This window comes from Salmo trutta, chromosome 20, assembly GCF_901001165.1.
Source record: "Salmo trutta chromosome 20, fSalTru1.1, whole genome shotgun sequence".
Taxonomy (NCBI): Eukaryota; Metazoa; Chordata; class Actinopteri; order Salmoniformes; family Salmonidae; genus Salmo; species Salmo trutta.
This window is the reverse complement of record NC_042976.1, coordinates 45,847,675-45,871,225: the sequence shown is the minus strand read 5'-3', so window position 1 is coordinate 45,871,225 and position 23,551 is coordinate 45,847,675. Positions and strand designations below refer to the sequence as shown.

Sequence of the window (23,551 nt, the reverse complement as noted above, 5' to 3'; positions counted from 1 at the left end):
AACTGTAACTCAGTAAAATCTTAAATTGTTGCATGTTGTGTTTATATTTTTGTTCAGTGTATATATAGCGAAGGGCAGCCTGACAAGGACTGATATGCAACTCCATGTCTCTTCGCAGTCAGCTACCAAGAGTGTCGTTAGAGTCCTGACAATGCACCAAGGCCATTAGAATGGTAGCGTATATAGCATTGCTTCGGGGATACTGTGTTTGTGTGTGTCTTCACCTCCAAGAGGATGACATTAGCTGATTTGTGTCAAAAGTTACATTGTTTACAGTGAATAGAATAGAATGTTGGGAATGATGTCACAATGGGACTTTTAAAATGCTGAGGAAATTCCATGAAAGTGGATGACGACAACAAAAAGGACAAAAGTGTAATAGTTCATAAAGTATAAAAGATACCAAAAAGTTGTATGCAAGCACATTATTACTGACCAGTCTACATGCTTTAAAGTTTGAACAACTTTTTTAGCTTAAAATTGTATAAGAGTACTAGCGATTTAAAGAATAATAACTATACATCTGAAATAATTCTTACAATATCTAAAGTGTGGCTGCCGCACAAGCCACAAATTATTATATTGTTCAATTTCAGCGAGTGTATTAGATCAACCCATTGCACAGAGCTAGTACAAATGACCACACTTGTTTAGATCACGGCACCTAATTGGACAAATCGACCACCCACCCCACCAATATCATTCTCTGTGATTTGGACTATGCTCAACAACCAGAATCAAGTCTTGAAGGAAAAATAAATTGGGATGTTGGATTGGTGAAGAGGAGAAGACAGAAGTAATCTGAACGCAATAAAATTTGTCTTTAACATACAGACATGCATTTTCCAGTGCTCCTTATCTACCTTTTGCCTCGTTTCTTGCTTGCTTATACTCTTATATAATTTTAAGCTAGAAAAGTCCTCCATCGGCACCAGCCTGTACCCTACCTGCCCTCTCCTGGCCCCTTACACTAAGTCTGAATTTGTCCTGCTTGGTGACCTAAACTGGGACATGCTTTCATGCGTGAGTTCCAAATATCTCTAACGGTCAGCCCAGCGTGAGTTTTTTTTATGCATGTGACGTTAGAATGTTACGCAACAGTACATTTAATACACACTGCCCTCAAACAAGGGCACGCAGCCTGTTATTGTTTATAGGCTGTTTTCATCTTCTCAATTTCAAATGATTTTCTAGTTTTTATTTTCTAAGAACAGTTTGAATCGAGGTGTGTTCTGCCTCATTCATTCCCATAAAAGTCATCCTTTTCACTTTTGTGGACAATTAAATTTTTTGACATTTCTGATCCGGACAAAATTCCTCATGCACTTCCCAATTGCTTGTGCAGTTCAAGTCTGCAGATATTTGCGCATCTCCCGTCAGAACAGGATCTGCACACACGTATTCATATTTACCGTCTGTTGCCCGCATCGCAGTCATTGTTGTTTTTGTTACCAACAATAACTTTGGAAATGTGAGCGTTTCTATCTAAGTGCCTTATTACGTTATAATAGTTTGTGTCATGTCATTTCTACGGTAGCTTACTGTATGTATGTTGCATAATATATTTGTGAATATTCCTTATAACCGCAGACAAGCGAGGTAACTTTACTCATTTCAAAACCTTTATGGTGTTACAGCTGAAGTCGGAAGTTTACATACACCTTGGCCAAATACATTTAAACTCAGTTTTTCACAATTCCTGACATTTAATCCTAGTAAAAATCCCCTGATTTATGTCACTTTATTTTAAGAATGTGAAATGTCAGAATAGTAGGGATTTATTTCAGCTTTTATTTCTTTCATCACATTCCCAGTGGGTCAGAAGTTTACATACACTCAATTAGTATTTGGTAGCATTGACTATAAATTGTTTAACTTGGGTCAAATGTTTCAGGTAACCTTCCACAAGCTTCCGACAATAAGTTGGGTGAATTTTGGCTCATTCCTCCTGACAGAGGTGGTGTAACTGAGTCAGGTTTGTAGGCCTCATTGCTCGCACATGCATTTTCAGTTCTGCCCTCACATTTTCTATTGGATTGAGGTCAGGGCTTTGTTATGGCCACTCCAACACCTTGACTTTGTTGTCCTTAAGCCATTTTGTCACAACTTTGGAAGTATGCTTGGGGTCATTGTCCATTTGGAAGACCCATTTGCAACCAAGCTTGAACTTCCTGACAGATGTTGCTTCAATATATCCACATAATTTTCCTTCCTCATGATGCCATGTATTTTGTGAAGTGCACCAGTCCCTCCTGCAACAAAGCACCCCCACAACATGATGCTGCCACCCCTGTACTTCACGTTTGGGATGGTGTTCTTCAGCTTGCAAGCATCCCCCTTTTTCCTCCAAATATAACGATGGTTATTATGGCCAAACAGTTTCATCAGACCAGAGGACACTTCTCCAAAAAGTACGATCTTTGTCCCCATGAGCAGTTGCAAACCATAGTCTGGCTTTTTGATGGCGGTTTTAGAGCAGTGGCGTCTTCCTCGCTGAGCAGCCTTAGGTTATGGACTCATTTTACTGTGGATAGAGATACTTTTGTACCCGTTTCCTCCAGCATCTTCAAAAGGTCCTTTGCTGTTCTGGGACTGAGTTGCACTTTTCACATCAAAGTACGTTCATCTCTAGGAGACAGAACACGTCTCCTTCCTGAGCGGTATGACGGCTGCGTGGCCCCATGGTGTTTATACTTGCGTACTATTGTTTGTACAGATGAACGTGGTACCTTCAGGCGTTTGGAAATTGCTCACAAGGATGAAAACTTGTGGAGGTCTCTAATTTTTTTTCTGAGGTCTTGGTTGATTTCTTTTGATTTTCCCAGGATGTCAAGCAAGGAGGCACTGAGTTTGAAGGTAGGCCTTGAAATAATTCCACAGGTACACCTCCAATTGACTCAAATTATTTCAAATTAGCCCATCAGAATCTTCTAAAGACATATAATTTTCTGGAATTTTCCAAGCTGTTTAAAGGCACAGTCAATTTAGTGTATGTAAACTTCTGACCTACTGGAATTGTGATAGTGAAATAATCTGTCTGTAAACAAGTGTTGGAAAAATTACTTGTGTCATGCACAAAGTAGATGTCCTAAAGGACTTGCCAAAACTATAGTTTGTTAACAAGATATTTGTAGAGCTGGGATGGTTGTATTCCCATATATACAATGCCTTCGGAAAGTATTCAGACCCAATGACTTTTTCCAGATTTTGTTTCAGCCTCAAATCAGCAATCTACACACAATACCCCATAATGACAAAGCAAAAGCAGGTTTTAGAAGAAAAAATTACTTTTACAACGGCATACAGACACTTTGCTATGCAACTCAAAATTGAGATCAAGTGCATCCTGTTTCCATTTATCATCCTTGAGATGTTTCTACAATTTGATTGGAGTCCACCTGTGGTAAATTCAGTTGATTAGACATGATTTGGAAACGAACACACCTGTCTATTTAAGGTCCCACAGTTGACAGTGCATGTCAGAGCAAAAACCAAGCAATGAGGCCAAAGGAATTGTCCATAGAGCTCCAAGACAGGATTATGTAGAGGCTGGGGAAGGTTACCAAAACATTTCTGCAGCATTGAAGGTCCAAGAAAAGTGGCCGCCATCGTTCTTAAATGGAAGAAGTCTGGAACCACCAAGACTCTTCCTAAAGCTGGCCGTCCGGCCAAACTGAGCTGGTCTTGGTCAGGGAGGTGACCAAGAAACCAATGTTCACTCTGACATAGTTATTGAGTTCCTCTGTGGAGATGAGAGAACCTTCCAGAAGGACAACCATATCTGCAGCACTGCACCAATCAGGCCTTTGTGGTAGATGGCCAGACAGAAGCCACTTCTTAGTAAAAGGCCCATCGCAGCCCACTTGGAGTTTGCCAAAAGGCACGTAAAGAGTCTCACACCATGAGAAACAAGATTATCTGGTCTGATAAAACCAAGATTGAACTCTTTGGCCTGAATGCCAAGTGTCACATCTGGAGGAAACCTGGCATCATCCCTACTGTGAAGCAAGATGGTGGCAGCATCATGCTGTGGGGATGTTTTTCAGCAGCAGGGACTGGGAGACTAGTCAGGATCGAGGGAAAGATAAAACGGAGCAAAGTACAGAGAGATCCTTGATGAAAACTTGCTCCAGAGCTCTCAGGATCTCAGACTGTGGAAGAAGGTTGACCTTATAGCAAGACGACGTAGGACTGGCTTCGGGACAAGCCTCTGAATGTCATTGAGTGGCCCAGCCAGAGCCCGGACATTTCTGGAAAGACCTGAAAATAGCTGTGCAGCAACACTCCATCCAACCTGACAGAGCTTGAGAGGCTCTGCAGAGAAGGGGAGAAACTCCCCAAATACAGGTGTGCCAAGCTTGTAGTGTCATACCCAAAAAGACTCAATGCTGTAATCACTGCCAAAGGTGCTTCAACAAAGTACTCAGTAAAGGGTCTGAATTGTTATGTAAATGTGATGTTTCGGTATATTTTTAATAGATTAGCAAAAATGTATAAAAAACTTGTGTAGGAATTGTGTGTAGAAAAAAAAAGATCTAATACATTTTAGAATAAGAAAGTAACGTAACAAAATGTGGGAAAAGTCAAGGCGACAATACTTTCTGAAGGCACTATAACATTATATTGAATGTGTCACTGTCTGTCCATGTGTCACGGTCTCAAATTGTTCTCACGACCTGTGTGCAACTACATTTGTAAACTTCTATTCATAGGCTAGGTTGCAACATCCTCATGATGGGTATAGGGAAAATGGGTCTTCCCTCATCTTAAACGACACCGACTGTCACAAGTGTGCATGCAGGCAGAAAGACTGGCTCTGAAATCCCGCTCACTTTTTTTGACTAGAGTAGGAAGCAAGGCATTTTCACATTTGGTTTTTACCTCAGGCATTCTTGATCAAATTGTAACCCAATTTAATGATTAAATGCAAGTTTTACTGTGCATGATCTTTAAAAAATATATATATTTAATCTTTCTTTCAGGATTGTTTGCCTTTGTCAGATTTGAAGTTGATGGTTGACCTGCAAATATGTTCACAGCTTGTGATATTCTTAGAGAGGATGACGCCCGTTGGCAGCTTGGATGTCCTTCGGGCAGGAGAGTTTATCCTTGCAAAATTGTTAGATGGAAAAATTTTGAGCTCAAGTGGAATACGTCGAGCAGGATCAATAGAGTAAAAAAGAAATGATGCAGCCGCAGACATGTTTTATAACCAAGAGCAAAGTATCTCAATGCCAAGGGAGTCGTTACTCCGTCCTTCAACTTCATCCTCAGCTGATACTAAGATATTTGACTGGAGCCCCTTGTCGGAACACATACTACCCCTTCCCTTGGATTGATGCTAACAATGGACAAAGTGAAGCATGCCCCCCGTCCGTCCGTGGGCGGAGTGAAGCATGCCCCGTCCGTCCGTCCGTGGGCAGAGTGAAGCAGGCCCGTCCGTCCGTGGGCAGAGTGAAGCATGCCCCCCCCGTCCGTGGACAGAGTGAAGCAGGCCCGTCTGTCCGTCCGTGGGCAGATTGAAGTAGCCCCCCCTACTACATCAGTTGATCACGGCACAGCAGACAACCATAGAACTCCTGCAACAACAGCTGAGCCGGCGAGAAGAACCTAGAGTTAAGCCGAGAGTGGCTGCTCACGCCATCTTACCTCGTCTCTCCAAGGAGGATGATAGAGGCCTTCCTCATGACGAAAGGACGGCCTCTTTTGACCAGGGTGGCCCAGGAAGCCTATTTTTGACCTGGATTCCTGCGAAGCTGCAGTCTATGGGCGACTAAAAACCGAGATCCTGTCCCGGTACCAGCTGACTGCCAGAGATAGAGCCGTAAAGTTCCATCAATGGATCTATACGGCTGACCAACCCGTCCGTGCCCAGATCTTCGCACTCATACGACTGCCGAAACGGTGGCTGGAACCCGGAAAGGGGGTAGGACATGTAATCGAGACCCTCGTAGTGGACAAGATATTGAGGGAATTACCCAGTGACTTAAAGGGTCATGGGGCAAGCCAACCCGTTGTCAGCCGACGACATAGCCCAGGCGATGGAAACATACCGATCTACAGGGGAGTTGTTAAAAGGTGACAAGGAGGAACGGAAGGATTCTACAATTCCCGTACCACGACTCACCCCGGCGCGTCCGCCACCGACGCGTCCAAACCCCATCCGGAGGTGGGAGAAGTCGTCCCCCACCCAGCAGGGTGGGTGTTATAAATGTCAGTCTTCAGACCATTATGCCCCACAATATCCTAGCAAGGACGAGTCCATGGTCACAGAGTCATCGCTGCCCATCCCCACGCATCCCGGTTCGAGAGGGCAGGATCAACACTGTTGGTTAGCAGAAATAGCCCCAGCCCCAGAGATTCCGGTTCGAGTAGAAGGACAAGATGTGGTAGCCATTCTCGACTCGGGAAGTATGGTTATGTTGGTAGAGGAGCGGATGGTGAACTCCACAACACTGCTACCAGACAAAGTAGCCGTGTCCTGTATCCATGGAGACACTCACTATTACCCCTACCGTGAATCTGTCTATTCTCACTCCGAAAGGAAGGTGTACAGTCAGGGCAGGGAAAGTACCCCAGCTGAAGGTGCCATTATTGATTGGGAGAGACTGTCCCCTATATAAAGAGCTTCGGCAGATGACGTTATGCACGGGAAGAAGGGGGACAGGAAGGAAGAAAAAATCAATCCAAGCCCAAGGTAGTAGTCCTACAAGGAGACGTAGCCTCGACCTCTGGAGCAGAGGAAGAAATAGCGACCCAACATTTACGACAGATATTCCATGAAACCACCGATGAAGACACCTGCGAAGGGTTATACACAACGCAGGAAGGAAGGAGCAACCAGGCGCTAAGGGATATATTTGAAGCCCCATCTGAGGAGGGAACCTGGAAGGGATTCTCCTCGGTCACCCCTGGCAGGGATGGGGAACCACCTCACCCCTCTACCGAGGTCGACCTTCCCCAGGAAGGGACAGTTCGGCACCTCGCAGCATAGAGACCCGGACCTAAGGGAGGCCATGAGGAAGGTGAAGGTGATCGACGGGAGGAACGTCGACGGATCAGGTGAGCCCCCTCTTCCTTACTATGCAAATCAAGCGGGGGTCTCTTATATTGGGTCGTGCAACAAAGGGGGGAAAACCAGGAATTACTAATGGTGCCTTGACCATACAGGGATACAGTCCTACAGTTAGCCCATTCCCACGTCCTAGGAGGACACCTGGCATGGGACAAAACTATCGACAGGATCATGCAGAGATTCTATTGGCCCCGTGTCACCCGGGATGTGGCCAGCTATTGCAGGACGTGTGATCAACGTCAGTGTACAGCCCCACGGCCACACCTACGTAACCCTTTCATTCCTCTCCCCATTAGAGACCCCCTTTGAACGTATAGCTATGGACCTCGTGGGACCCCTCCCAAAAGCCGATCCTAACTGATCAGGGAACCCCGTTCATGTCCCGGTTCATGGACTTGTCGGTTATATCAAGTTCAACAGATACGTACAAGCACATTCCACCCTCAAACGGACGGGTTGGCCGAACAATTGAACAAAACGATTCTAAGCATGTTGAGAAGAGTGGTGTCCAGAGACGGGAAAAACTGGGACATGCTTCTCCCACACTTAATGTTTGCCCTGTGAGAAGTACCCCAGGCGTCCACTGGATTCTCCCCATTTGAATTGCTCTATGGCAGACCCTGTCGAGGGATCCTCGACTTAGCCAAGGAGACCTGGGAGACCCAACCATGCCCCTTTCGGTCCACAATAGAACATGTTACCCTGATGAGAGACCACCTGTCGTCAGTGTGGCCCACTCTGCTTTAGAGTGACGCCAAATTACTTAGTCCGCTCACAGAACATGTCACACTAGATTTTATTGTACGGTCCATAGTGATCGATTGAATGCTTTTATTTCCCCATTTTTGTCTGAATCAACAACCTGGGACACCACATCTCACCAAAAGGGACAGGAATTATATCCAAATAGTGGCCTATACTGTCCCCGTTTTGCTTGGCAGCGATGCACCAGGCCTCCAAGCAAAGATGCCTTCGACTGTTTCATATCCTTTTTGATAGTTCTTCTCTGAGAAAGAATGCATCAATGTATTGGCATTAGGAATAAAGGAAGGAAAATCCCAGAGGGGGAAAAAAGTTCTGGACTGCCAGAAAGAGAATGGCATCATGAGTAAGTCTCCAATGCTGTTAGTAGAATATTATACATAATTCGCTTGTAATGGCAGGCGTGCCATACTTCTAATGCTTTGACCATTTGTTTTCTTATTTGTCAGACTTAAATCAGTTATTTATCCGTGCCATCTCTTTCAATCTGCTATTGTGTTGCAGCCTACGTCCTGCGATTTGTCACGTTGGAGGGCTGGACCCCGATCGATGGCAAATCTAAAGGCGGCAGTGATAAGTGTCGAATGAGCACAACCAAGTACTATGTCTTTTTTTTTGTTTTAAGCACACACACACACACACACACACACACACACACACACACACACACCCCTTGGACAGTGTGAAGCAGACACAGTCTTCATTGTGTTGGTACCACATTGGCACATTATTCCTGGCCTTTGTTTGAATTCCAATGCAAGATACTGTGAATATTGAGAGATAAAGTTAGTTCTTGAATGTATGCGAACAAGCTTGGTTAAATTATATATTCTGTTTTTTTTCTAGAAAAGTAGGATTGGCTAACTTAACACTCGATAGATTGTTCTGGGTGCAGAGAGAGTCTGACGTCACAATTTAAGTTAAACGTAACGGCATCATAGCCTCTGGAAGTAAGCGTTCTGAGGGTGCTTGCAGCACCCCCTGAAAAATCAGAATGAAAAAAACATGAAACAAAAGTGCGCTGGGGCCTTTACTATTCCTTCATTAGCAATAGCCTTGGCTTCATGCATGTTATCAGAAGCCTCCTCCCTAAGTTTACTTTATTCACTGCTTTAGCAAACTCTGCCAACCCTGATGTCCTAGCCGTGTCTGAATCCTGGCTTAGGAAGGCCACCAAAAATTCTGACATTTCCATCCCCAATTACAACATTTTCCATCAAGACAGAACTGATAAAGGGGGAATTGCAATCTACTGTAGAGCTAGCCTGCAGAGTTCTGTCATACTAGCCAGGTCTATGCCCAAACATTTCAAGCTTCTACTTTTAAAGATTCATCTCTCCAGAAATAAGTCTCTCACTGTTGCCGCTTGTTATAGACCCCAGCTGTGCCCTGGACAACATATGTGAATTGATTGCCCCCCGTCTATCGTCAGCTCGTACTGCTAGGTGACCTAAATAGGGATATGCTTAACACCCCGTCCGTCCTACAATCTAAGCTATATGCCCTCAATCTCACACAAATGATCAAAGAACCTACCAAGTACAACCCCAAATCAGTTAACATGGGCACCCTCATAGATATCATCCTGACCAACATGCCCTCTAAATACATCTCATTTTCAACCAGGATCTCAGCAATCACTGACTCATTGCCTGCGTCCATTATGGGTCCGCGGTCAAACGACCACCCCTCATCACTGTCAAAAGCTCCTAAAACACTTCTGCGAGCAGGCCTTTCTAGTCGACCTGGCCCGGGTATCCTGGAAGGATATTGACCTCATCCCATCAGTAGAGGATGCCTGGATGTTCTTTAAAAGTGCTTTCCTCACCATCTTAAATATGCATGCCCCTTTCAGAAAATGTAGAACTAAGAACAGATATAGCCCTTGGTTCACTCCAGACTTGACTGCCCTTGACCAGCACAAAAACACCCTGTGGTTTACTGCACTAGCATCGAATAGTCCCCGCGATATGCAACTTTTCAGGGAAGTCAGGAACCAATACACACAGTCAGTTTGAAAAAGCTAACCTTTGCTTTCCTAACAGAAATTTGCATCCTGCAGCACTAATTCCAAAAAGTTTTGGGACACTAAAGTCCATGGAGAATAAGAGTACCTCCTCCCAGCTGCCCACTGCACTGAGACTAGGAAACACTGTCACCACTGATAAATCCACAATAATCGAGAATTTCAATAAGCATCTCTCTACGGCTGGCCATGTTTTCCACCTGGCTACCCCAACCAACAGCTCTGCACCCCCCCGCAGCAACTGGCACAAGCCCCCCCCTTCACCTACACCCAAATCCAGAAAGCTGATGTTCTGAAAGAGCTGCAAAATCTGGATCCCTATAAATCAGCTGGGCTAGACCATCTGGACCCTCTCTTCCTAAAATTATCTGCAGCCATTGTTGCAACCCCTATTACTAGTCTGTTCAACCTCTCTTTCGTATCGTCGGAGATCCCTAAAGATTGGAAAGTGGCCGTGGTCATCCATCTTCAAAGGGGAAGACACTCTAGACCCAAACTGTTACAGACCCATATCCATCCTGCCCTGCCTTTCTAAAAAGTCTTCGAAAGCCAAATTAACAAACAGATCACCGACCATTTCATATTCCACCGTACCTTCTCCGCTATACAATCTGGTTTCCGAGCTGGTCACGGAAGCACCTGTGCACCTCAGCCACGCTCAAGGTCCTAAACAATATTTGTAAGTCGCTCTGGATAAGAGCGTCTGCTAAATGACTTAAATGTAAATGTAAATATCATAACTGCCATCGATAAAAGACCGTACTGTGCAGCCGTCTTCATCAACCTGGCCAAGGCTTTTGAGTGTCAATCACCGTATTCTTATAGGCAGACTCAACAGCCTTGGTTTCTCTAATGACTGCCTCGCCTGGTTCACTAACTACATCTCAGATAGAGTTCAGTGTGTCAAATCGGAGGGCCTGTTGTCCGGACTCTTATCTGTATATATCAATGATGTCGCTCTTGCTGCTGGTGATTATTTGATCCACGTCCACCATTCTGTATACATCTGGCCCTTCTTTGGACACTTAAACCTCCAAACAAACTTCAATGCCATACAACACTCCTTCTGTGGCCTCCAACTGCTCTTAAATGCAAGTAATCCAAATGCATGCTATTCAACCTATTGCTGCCCGCACCCGCCCGCCCGACTAGCGTCACTACTCTGGACAGTTCTGACTTAGAATATGTGGACAACTACAAATAATTAGGTGTCTGGCTAGACTGTAAACTCCCCTTCCAGACTCACATTAAACATCTCCAATCCAAAAATAAATCTAGAATCTGCTTCCTATTTCGCAACAAAGCCGTCTTCACTCATGCTGCCAAACTTACCCTCGTAAAACTGACTATCCTACTTCAGCAATGTCATTTACAAATTAGCCTCCAACACTCTGCTCAGCAAATTGGATGTAATCTCTCACAGTGCCATCCGTTTTGTCACTAAAGCCCCATATACTACCGACCACTGCGACCTGTATGCTCTCGTTGGCTGGTCCTCGCTACATATTCGTCACCAAACCCACTGGCTCCAGGTCATCTATAAGTCTGATCTCAGCTCACTGGTCACCATTGCAACACCCACCCGTACCACACGCTCCAGCAGGTATATTTCACTGGTCATCCCGAAAGCCAACACCTGCTTTGGTCACCTTTCCTTCCAGTTCTCTGCTGCCAATGACTGGAACAAATTGCAAAAATTAAGTTGGAGACATATCTCCCTCACTAACTTTAAGCATCAGCTGTCAGAGCAGCTTACCAATCACTGTAGCTGTAAATAGCCCATCCTACCTACCAACTACCTACCTCATCCCCATATTTGCTTTGGTTTTTCTGCTCATTTGCACACCAGTAGTTCTACTTGCACATCCTCATCTGCACATGTCACTCCAGTGTTCATTGCTAAATTGTAATTACTTCGCTACTATTGACCTATTTATTGCCTTACCTCCTTACTACATTTGCACACACTGTATACAGATTTTTCTATTGTGTTATTGACTGTAAGTTTGTTTATCCCATGTAACTCTGTTTTTGTCACACTGCTTTGCTTTGTCTTGGCCAGGTCGCAGTTGTAAATGAGAACTTGTTCTCAACTGGCCTACATAGTTAAATAAAGGTGAAATAAAAAATATATTAGCTAAGCAGAACCTAACCTCAGGCTGGTACAGTAAAAACACGTTAAGGATAGCATAACATCTACGTCAGCCAGACATTTCTTCACCAGTTCCATGTATCCATAGAAAAAAAGCATAGACTATCACAACATATACCCTTATCAGGTCCATATCCTCCTCTGCATTCTGAATAGGTTCTTGGGTTATCCACTTCTCTACCCTACTAACCATCTTCTGGTCCTTGGTTCTATCGGTCCACAAATCTTAGGATGTAGACTACTTTATGCAAACCAGTATCTGAATGAATACAACTAGTGTGTGAATATGTGTGTTGCAGAGCTTCTCTCATGTTCCCGTTTGAAGCTCATGTTCCACGGTTTTGAAAGTTGGCTCCACACCAAAGAGCCTGAAAGGAAGGGCTTTTATGCGCTCCAAAAGAATGAGAGAGAGAAGCAATATAGACAGCGGGAAAAGATTTGTGGAGTGCTGAAACCAAGTTGTGTTGTCATGGACACAGAGACATAGGAAAGAGTATGCATTCAGACTGAATAAACATTCATATTTTAATAGGTTTTGCTGTAAGGTCATGCTTTTTGACAGCAATTTATTATATTCCATCAGGGCATTCATTTGATGAAATGTGTAAGTGGCATTGGTGTTGAAGCTGTCCCTGTTTATTGGGTATTCAAATGTTATTCAGTGTTGGGTTTGGAGACTTTATGCCTGTGGTACGCTATGACATACAGTTCAAGTGAAGTATCGGGAACAGAAAGTAGGTGGTTATTCCATTGAAATACCTGATTCGACTGAGGGGTCATGTTTTAGTGAAACACCCTTAATCCTGAAGAAATACCAAATCATTTATACAACAGCTTTTTAATAAAGTTAGATCATTAGAGAACCATCAACAGTTTCCAGATTGCATTCAGAAGATCAGTCTGTTGCTAGCGTTTAGCCAACAAACTATTTTTGTTTGCAACCAAACTATTGGATAAGCGGCCGTTTGAGTTCAAGGTTTCCCCTGGATACCACCTATCTTTTCTTTCACCTGAGCCTCTTGCTATTATGAAAGAGAGAAATACTGAACACAAGAATGGGAAATGGTTTCTGATAGAGAAAGTGCATATTGGCAGAAACTAAGTATTGCAAGGTATTTCATATCATTGCATGCTGTTAATTATTCAACCAAGTGGAACATTTAAATTGCACATATCAAAACAAATACAATTTTGATTAGATATTAAACGATAATTGCTTTCTCTGAACAGTTGTTTTTGTAAAATTCTGGAAAACGTTTATTGGATTGTTTACCCCAATTACTTGCAGAGACAATACAAACTTGAAGATAAGTAAAGGTTTGATTGGATTGACCAAAACAGCTTATAATAAATAAACAGCCTCATTTTCAAAACTCATAGAAACAGGGCAAAAACGTGTATTTTCGCTCTAGTCAAATCACAATGAAAAAAATCACAAGATTGAGACTAAAAGAATCTTCAGTGTGCATACCATTAGCTCAAAATTGCCAGAAGTACTCCCGGTAAAATGGACTTAACTTCCACCATCATGTGAAGCTCTATGGTCAGGAATGTACATCTACTGTCAAGTGTGGGCCCACCAAAATCCACCGTCTCCCCGTTGTGCCTGAGTCCTGGACATCAACACATGCCTGCCCTCTATACTGAAGGGTTGCTCCAAGTAAAACATTTATTTAAATCCCATCAAAATCCATTAGTTTAAGCTTGAGATGTTTTTTTGCATTGGATGCGTTTCAATCCACGGGATTCCGCAAGTGTCGCACTTTCACATCGGCGTTGAAAGGTGGCAGAGCTAGAGCAGTGTTTGTCAGACCATGTGACATCCCGAAAATCAAACTAAATGAAAATGTCTGAAGCGGCCAAATAGTTTGACATACAAACTATTATGACCATTAGATGGAAAGGGGAGACTCTCGCAAACAAGATGGTGTTCTACGACTCCCACAAGTGTCACAGGACTCGTCTGAAGGTAACTGGTACCAGTTTAACAAAACTAATGGAAGTATGAAGGTAGTATTATGCCTATCCCAAAAAAGGGTTAAATATGTGTAAAATACAAAATTACATACATACATTTTAGTGCAGTCGGAAAGTATTTAGAACCCTTCACTTTTTCCACATTTTCTTACATTACAGCCTTATTCGAAAATGATAATTTCTCTCATCGATCTACACATAATACCTCATAATGACAAAATGAACAAGTTTAGAAATGTTTGCACATTTATTAAAAATAAAAAACTGAAATAAATGATTTACATTAGTATTCAGACCCTTTGCTATGAGATTTGAAATTGAGCTCCAGTGCATCCTGTTTCCATTGATCATCCTTGGGATGTTTCTAAAACTTGACTGGAGTCCACCTGTGGTAAATTCTATTATTTGGACATGATTTGGAAAGGCACACATCTGTCTATATAAAGGTCCCACAGTTGACAATGCATTGTGGAGCAAAAATCAAACACCGAGGTCGATGGACTTGTCTGTAGAGATCTGAGGCATGATTGTGTTGGGGGGCACAAATCTGGGGAAGGTTACCAAAACATTCCTGCAGCATTGAAGGTCCCAAAGAACACCGTGGCCTCCATTCTGATATGGAAGAAGTTTGGAACCACCAAGACTCTACCTAGAGCTGGTCGCCCGGCCAAACTGAGCAATCGGGGGAGGTGAACAAGAGCCTGATGGTCACTCTGACAGATTTCCAGAGTTCCTCTGTGGAGATGGGAGAACCTTCCAGAAGGACAACCATCTCTGCAGCACTCCATCAATCAGGTTTTATGGTGAGTGCACAATAACTGTTCATCGGGAGCTTCCATGACCAAGCAGCTGTACACAGTCTAAGATCACCATGCGCGATCACCATGCGAAATTTCTAAATATTCCATTACCGTACTTCGAAGCATGTCAACCGCTGTTTAAAATCAATTTTTATGCCATTTTTCTCGTAAAAAAGCGATAATATTCCGACCGGGAAATCGTTTTTTAATACAAAGAGAGCGAAAGTAAAAGCATGGGATCCCCTCATGCACGAGCCTCAGTCTGATGGCCCTCTGATAGAGCACTTGCCAAAAGCGCTAATGTGTTTCAGCCTGGGGCTGGAATTACATCATTCAGCTTTTTCCCGGGTTCTGAGAGCCTATGGGAGCCGTAGGAAGTGTCACGTTACAGCAAAGATCCTAAATGTTCAATAAACAGAGGCAAGAAGCCCAAGGAATGGTCAGAGAGGGTACTTCCTGTTTGGAATCTTCTCAGGATTTTGCCTGCCATATGAGTTCTGTTATACTCACAGACACCTTTCAAACAGTTTTAGAAACTTTAGGGTATTTTCTATCCAAAGCTAATAATTATATGCATATTCTAGTTTCTGGGCAGGAGTAGTAACCAGATTAAATCGGGTACGTTTTTTATCCAGCCGTGCAAATACTGCCCCCTATCCCCAACAGGTTAAACAACACATCCTATATCTGAATGAAATAAATAATCTTGTTAAATACTTTTTTCTTTACATAGTTGAATGTGGTGACAACAAAATCACACAAAAATAATCAATGGAAATCCAATTTATCAACCCATGGAGGTCTGGATTTAGAGTCACACTCAAAATTAAAGTGGAAAACCACACTACAGGCTGATCCAACTTTGATGTAATGTCCTTAAAACAAGTCAAAATGAGGCTCAGTAGTGTGTGTGGCCTCCACGTGCCTGTATGACCTCCCTACAACGCCTGGGCATGCTCCTGATGAGGTGGCGGATGGTCTCCTGAGGGATCTCCTCCCAGACCTGGACTAAAGCATCCGCCAACTCCTGGACAGCCTGTGGTGCAACGTGGCGTTGGTGGATGGAGCGAGACATGATGTCCCAGATGTGCTCAATTGGATTCAGGTCTGGGGAACGGGCGGGCCAGTCCATAGCATCAATGCCTTCCTCTTGCAGGAACTGCTGACACACTCAAGCCACATGAGATCTAGCATTGTCTTGCATTAGGAGGAACCCAGGGCCAACTGCACCAGCATCTGGTCTCACAAGGGGTCTGAGGATCTCATCTCGGTACCTAATGGCAGTCAGGCTACCTCTGGCGAGCACATGGAGGGCTGTGCGGCCCCCCAAAGAAATGCCACCCCACACCATGACTTACCCACCGCCATGCTGGAGGATGTTGCAGGCAGCAGAACGTTCTCCACGGTGTCTCCAGACTCTGTCACGTGCTCAGTGTGAACCTGCTTTCATCTATGAAGAGCACAGGGCGCCAGTGGCGAATTTGCCAATCTGGGTGTTCTCTGGCAAATGCCAAACGTCCTGCACGGTGTTGGGCTGTAAGCACAACCCCCACCTGTGGACGTCGGGCCCTCATACCACCCTCATGGAGTCTGTTTCTGACCGTTTGAGCAGACACATGCACATTTGTGGCCTGCTGGAGGTCATTTTGCAGGGCTCTGGCAGTGCTCCTCCTGCTCCTCCTTGCACAAAGGCGGAGGTAGCGGTCCTGCTGCTGGGTTGTTGCCCTCCTACGGCCTCCTCCCCGTCTCTTGATGTACTGGCCTGTCTCCTGGTAGCGCCTCCATGCTCTGGACACTACGCTGACTGACACAGCAAACCTTCTTGCCACAGCTCGCATTGATGTGCCATCCTGGATGAGCTGCACTACTTGAGCCACTTGTGTGGGTTGTAGACTCCGTCTCATGCTACCACTAGAGTGAAAGCACCGCCAGCATTCAAAAGTGACCAAAACATCAGCCAGGAAGCATAGGAACTGAGAAGTGGTCTGTGGTTGGGGGTGTCTTTATTGGGGGTGTCTTGCTTATTGCCTATAATTTCCACCTCTTGTCTATTCCATTTGCACAACAGCATGTGAAATGTATTGTCAATCAGTGTTGCTTCCTAAGTGGACAGTTTGATTTCACAGAAGTGTGATTGACTTGGAGTTACATTGTGTTGTTTAAGTGTTCCCTTTATTTTTTTGAGCAGTGTATATGGAGATTGCATGGCTGTGTGCTCTTTTTTATAAACCTGTCAGCAACGGGTGTCCACATACACTATATACAAAGGTATCTACCTTAATTTCCTTATACTCTTGCACATCAACTCGGTACTGGTAACCCGTGTATATAGCCAAGTTATCATTACTCATTGTGTATTTTTTCCTTTTGTTATTCTATTTCTATAATTTTCTCTACTTTTCTCTCTGCATTGTTGGGAAGGCAGAGGCATTTCACTGTTATTCCACACCTGTTCTTTACAAAGCATGTGACAAATACAATTTGATTTATCAGCATTTCATAACATGGCACAGCTCCAAATCAGATAACATGGCTGAGCTCTTTGCTAATCTCACCAGGAAGCAGTGAAGACATCTTGGCACAACTTCTGCAGCCAATTAAAACCATAGAAGTTATCTAACTCTTGTTCATGGAAGCCTCCTTAACATACCTCAGTCCAACAGCACATTCTGATCATTAAAGCAAGTAGGCCAGCACGTGTATTTGACTGACTGGTCAAATTGCTCTCTTTATGAAGTGCCTGTAATTGTCGCAAATTTTGGCAAAGGTTCAAATCTCACATGAGTTAATACCCCCCACCCTTTGAAATGTAGATTTATATTGGGTTAGTGTGTTGAAAAGGGACTTAGCCTAGAGCGAACAGCTTGAAAATGAAAAAGTTATTTAATTTCAGCCTTGTACAAACCCTGCTACTGCCTAAAAATCATATTGCATAGGCCATATTACATGGACGTGTACACTTAATGTAGGCTTATGTTTTGTATGCATTTTTGTAATCTGCTTTGTTTTTTTTTATTTCACTCGAGTATAATCCAAAATTCAAAAGGCACTTGCAGATCTGAGCAATCTTTTTTGCAGGTGCATGGTAACAGTTGAACAAGATGAAGGAAAAAGGAAACCGCACACTGCTCTTGATAGCATCACTTATCTTTAATAAGCTTACGTATCTGCCGCACGGCCTTCATCAGAGCTTTGGAGGATAATCCAAAGTTTACCGTAGAAATAGTTTGCAATTGGTGTCATCCTACAGATGGCAGTATTTCAGCTTACAGGCACAGTCTTAATGTAGAAAGACACTTGGCTGTTACTATATTCTTATGTAGGCTACACTTACATGCAGGCCTACAATTTTTAGAGTTTATCATTATAATAAACTTTTTGAATCGAGCATCAAGGACCGACATTTAATTTTTCCTCACCAAAAAAGCTTGATGCGATGTGGGCTCGAACCCACAGTTAAAGAGCACTATCAATTACAAGGCAACCGCTTTAGCAGTGTGTGCCACCTAGAAGTATTGAATATATTTGACGAATCAATAATCCTATTCATTTTTTTTGACAATGTTCGATAAACTCTTATGACCTCATTTATCGTTTTCCATAAAAGCATGTGTGTGACACAAACTAACATTTTGATTTTGTCATATGGGAAAACTTTGTCGAAAGTTAGTAGTAGCTAGTAGCCTAGCCAAGGATGCATCAGTGCAATAATGGCACACAACATTTGGTTACATACCAACGGAACACATAAACCTTGATGTTGTAGGTTTAAAATATCCCTTTAGTGGCCAGAGTTAACCTATTTTAATAAATGCCATTGGTTGGTGGATAGAAAATCTAAGATCTTGGATAGGCTGAAGCAGAAGTTGTGCCAGGAGGTAATCACTGCCACCAAGTGAGTTTAGCATAGGGCTAACTTGTACTATGTTCTGATGTGTGTAAGAACCTGTTTAACTTTAAATGTGTGCTTATGTTCGCAAGTATGGCCCCATTGTATTTGGAACAAATCAATTGCTAAACCTTAAACCTCAACTAAATATTGTAAAGAATAATGTGTCAACTGAGCAAGTTGAGGATGAACTGTTTTGATGTAACCCTAAATTGTAAACTGACTTGGTAAAAATGTTGATGCAACAGTTGCCAAGATGGGGATAGGTCTGTCCGTGATAAAAAAATAAAAGAAATCGCTGCTCTGATTTTTTGATGTCGCAATCAACCTAACACGTCCTGCAGGTACGAGTCTCATCACACCTGGACTACTGCCCAGTTATATAGCCAAGTGCTGCAAAGAATGATATAGGTAAATTCCAGTTGGCCCGAACAGAGCAGCACGGCTGGCCCTTAAATGTACACAGAGGGCTAATATCAAGAACATGCATGTCAATCTCTCTTGGCTCAAAGGAGAGATTGAGTGCATCACTACTTGTCTATGAGAAGTATTGACGTGTTATCTGCATCACTACTTGTCTATGAGAAGTATTGACGTGTTGAAAGCACTGAACTGTCTGCTTAATTAGCTAACACAGCTCAGACACCCATACATACCCCACAAGACGTGCCATCAGGGGTCTCTTCAGTCCCTAACTTCAAAACAGAGTGAGAAATGTACAGTATATAAAGCCATGACTACATGGAACTCCCTTCCACATCAGATAACAAGCTAGCAGTGAAATAAAAAGAACACACCTCACGGGACAATGTGGACTGTGACGAGACACACAGTAATATTGTACATTTGTATAGTTCACAATGTCTTGTGTGATGCATGTTATTTATAATGTAGACCAGGGGTATTCAACTCGTACCCTACGACAGGGTTTCTCAAACTCTGTCCTCGGGACCCCAAGAGGTTCACGTTTTGTTTTTTGCCCTAGCACTACACAGCTGATTCAAATAATCAACTAATCATCAAGTTATAATAATTTAAGTCAGCTGTGTAGTGTTAAGGCAAAAAACAAAACGTGCCCCGAGTTTGGGAAATGCTGCCCTACAAGGTCGGGAGCCTGCTGGTTCTGTTTTACCTGAATTACACATCTGGTGTCCCAGGTCTAAATCAATCTGTGATTAGAGGGGAACAATGAAATTTTTTTTTAAATGGCTTCGATGTCCAGAGTTGAGTTTGAGGGATGTAGACTGTTTTGTTGGGATGTGTTTTGTTCCTGTTTGGACCCTATGAAGAGTAGTGGCTGCCTTGCAGCAGCTAATGGGGATCCTAATAAAATACATTAAGGTCTCTTCTAGAACGCGCTGTCCTTGTTCTCATTCTCTGTATTTGTTGTGTATCTCAGGGAGAAATCGAGAAGAATGCATTACGGAAACACAGGAGACCAGAGACACAGGCCCAAAACCATTCATTCTCATTAATGTAGGGAAAGTGTGTTATACAGTACCTCAGCTAAATGTGTTATCATGAACTTTATCAGGTTTTCAAGTATAATCAGGGGTTGGAACTGGTTCACAGAACAGAAAACCAGAAAATAACGCTATTTTTCAAGAAACAGACCCAGGAACGAAAGTGATCCATACTTTTCCAGAACTTAAAAGGTTATTTTAAAAGCATGGAAAATGGTTAACGTTATTTTACGTTTCAGGCATGCAACAAAGCACCTATGCAAAGCCCTTAAACTTACTCATGTCTGCTTGCAAGCTTTCGCCAGTGTGTGTGCATGTCTAGGCTACCTGCCACTTCCAAATCATAAGCTACTGTACTGACGTTACAAGCATGATTCAGAAGATGGGGAGAGAGATTTTTGAATTAACTTCAGAAGAATGGACAAACTTTTTCAATGCTAGTTAAGGATACTATGGGCCTAGTCATCACGTTTCACAATGGATTTATTAACTACAAAAAGGTAAGACGTGTTTTTAATTCTGGGGCCGCTCTGCACACTCAAGCTTGTTAGCTCAAGCTTGTTAGTTAGCTAGCTCAAAGGACATTCAAAGTTGCGCCATAGAAGCCGCTCCTCCTAGGTATAATTCTGTGCACTTACTTCAGACAATGCATGCCATAAGATGCCCTGCGTTTCAAGCCTCCGCCTCAACCCTCTCTAGCCCTCTCCCCACCCGCAGAATTTCAGTCACACTTTAAGCCATACATTACACTTGTCTGTCCATCACACGTGTACTGTAAACAACTAGCTTGCCTGCTCAAAAAATAATAATCTCTAGCCGCACTGATTGGTGAAGAAATTTGAGTTAAATATAACAAAAAAAACTATTACACAGGTTTAAAAAGGAACAATATTAACCAGTACTTTTTGGGGAATTGAACCAGTTCAGAATGTTATTTTGCTGGAACGGAACAAAAAAGAAAGTGATTGTTCAGAACGAAACTATCGGAAAATATCAATATCAACCAATGTTGGCTTTACATCACAACCAATCTGGGATCAGGCTCCAGATGTCTCATTTTGACGATCCTCAGCACATTAACAAGAGTCACTTACCTCTTTAATATCATAACCCAGAAGAACAAAGTTGAGATCTGGAGAAACCCCAAACTTGGAAGCCTTAAACGTTGCCTAAAAAAAGAACGGAAACACATGAATAAAGATACTGTGACTGTTCACTTACAGTTTGTTACATTCACCAACAAGAAACCCCAAACTGTTGCGCAAACAGAAGTGGAAACTAACAACCAAAACGAAATAGGTGGGGTTCTAAAAGACACTGTAATAGGTGTCGTTGAATGGAGACCAAGACGCAGCGTGTATAGTGCTCATTCTGTTTCTTTAATGAATACACTTAAATAACAAAACAACAGTCCCTTCAGGTACTCTAGACTAAACGGAAACAACCACCCACAAAACCCCATGAAAAACAGGCTGCCTAAGTATGGCATCCAATCAGAGACAACTAAAAACACCTGCCTCTGATTGGAAACCATACCCGGCCACAACATAGAAAATACAACATAGAACGACAATCTAGACAACCCACATAGAAAACAGAAAACCCAAACTACATAGACAAAAACACCCCCCTGTCACGCCCTGACCAATCTACTATGGAAAAATGTGACAGACACTCATGGGGGTGTTCACTGAATGTTGACTAGCAACAAGAAACTCACTACATTAGCCCCAGACAACACAAACCAAAATAAAAACCCACACCAACTTATAATATGGAGTAAAAAAATTGTGCCGCAAACCAAACCCAGGGAGATACAAGACAGAAAGGCTTTGTTTATCAACTTAAAGACGCAGAACTACAAAGAGTTACAGCTTTTCCAACATTTCTCATGGCAACTGGCGCACTGGGCCAGCCGCTCTTAAATATCACCTGTGCCAGCACAGGTTAAACACCTTCTGACTAACGGGATGGCAAGCCAGCACAGGTGTAACTGAATAACGAGGTGGCAGCAATTAGTGCACCCAATGCGGTAACGTCCAACCTCAAAATATAAATGAAAAAAAACAAAGCCCATAACAAGTAACATTTCATGTGGGAGTAGAGGGGTATGAGACGGTGAATGTTAGTGCCAAGCAGGCTCTTAAACATCTTAATATTGAGATTGACAATTCAATCAGTAAAGCAGAAGCCAAGGGATTGATAAAAACAGTGGTTAAAAACAAATGACAAGAGTTGTGGAAAAGGGAGGGTAAGGGAAGACACCTGTTTAAGATTCAGGAAAAATGGGGGCAGGGCGGTCATCAGGCTGAGAGAGAAGGGAGGAAAGTGTAATCACAAGGCTGGAACTAGGATACACAAGGCTCAATAATACATTGAAATTGGTGGGGAAAATGGGAGGTGTGATCATTGTCAGGAGGAGATGGAGACAGTGGAACATGTTATATAACAGTGCCAGAAATATGGGAGGGAAAGGGAGCGATTGTTATTAGATTTGAGGAGTAATGCGGTTGAAGAGCCAAGATCAGCGGGATGTAGTATTTAATTAGGTATTTAGTTTCCTTAAGGAGATGAGAATATTGGGTAGGATTTAGATCTTCCATGTCTCTGGTCCACACTCCAGTCCAGTTGGGGGCGGTAATGCACCTTAAAGGTGGCTGCCAACCTCCATAAAAAAATCCACAGAAAAATAAGTAACATTTCAGTATTGCAAAAAAGCATGCAAAAAAACTTTAATGGTTAATATGATCATTTGTTGGGTAAGCATCAACTACGCATGTATTCCAACGTGTATTCCTGCAGTACATAATATTTGGCAAAGCAAACAAGATGGCAAGGTGTCACTGGAGACAACCACTTGCCGAATGGGGCAGGATGTTTCCCTAGAAAAATGTAAGTTATCTGGAAGTGAAGTTGGTGTGCAGCTCTGAGACTGTAAGTACTCACGAAAGTGGTGTTTTTCAGTAGAAGGTCTGTCTCATTGCTCTGCATGTTGGCTTTAAACACGTCACCATCCCAGGTCCTGAAAATGATCTCATCTGAGAGAGAGAGAGAGAGAGAGAGAGAGAGAGAGAGAGAGAGAGAGAGAGAGAGAGAGAGAGAGAGAGAGAGAGAGAGAGAGAGAGAGAGAGAGAGAGAGAGAGAGAGAGAGAGAGAGAGAGAGAGAGAGAGAGAGAGAGAGAGAGAGAGAGAGAGAGAGAGAGAGAGAGAGAGAGAGAGAGAGAGAGAGAGAGAGAGAGAGAGAGAGAGAGAGAGAGAGAGAGAGAGAAAACCCGGTGAGTGTTAAAGGTTGTAAGGTGAAGTCAAGGTTGAGACCAAAGGTTATGGTTACAGCCTGGGTTTGTTTATGTTGTTATCTTCCATCTTCCTGGAGAACCTAAACCGGGACAGTTGATGCTCAATGTGCC

The 23,551-nt window shown here is 43.1% G+C and overlaps 1 protein-coding gene across 1 annotated transcript in view; it reads right to left on the bottom strand.

The window, feature by feature from the left end:
• The window catches only part of LOC115156177 (inactive dipeptidyl peptidase 10-like), a 145,808-nt gene extending 122,640 nt beyond the window's left edge, over positions 1-23,168 (bottom strand). The window contains exons 1-2 of the mRNA XM_029703528.1: positions 23,091-23,168; positions 21,239-21,313 (exon numbers count right to left, since the gene is read on the bottom strand). Coding sequence (XP_029559388.1) covers positions 21,239-21,313; positions 23,091-23,135 — 120 coding nt within the window. The 5' untranslated portion in view covers positions 23,136-23,168. The remainder of the gene's footprint in view (positions 1-21,238; positions 21,314-23,090) is intronic.
• Between the last annotated feature and the right edge of the window lie 383 nt (positions 23,169-23,551).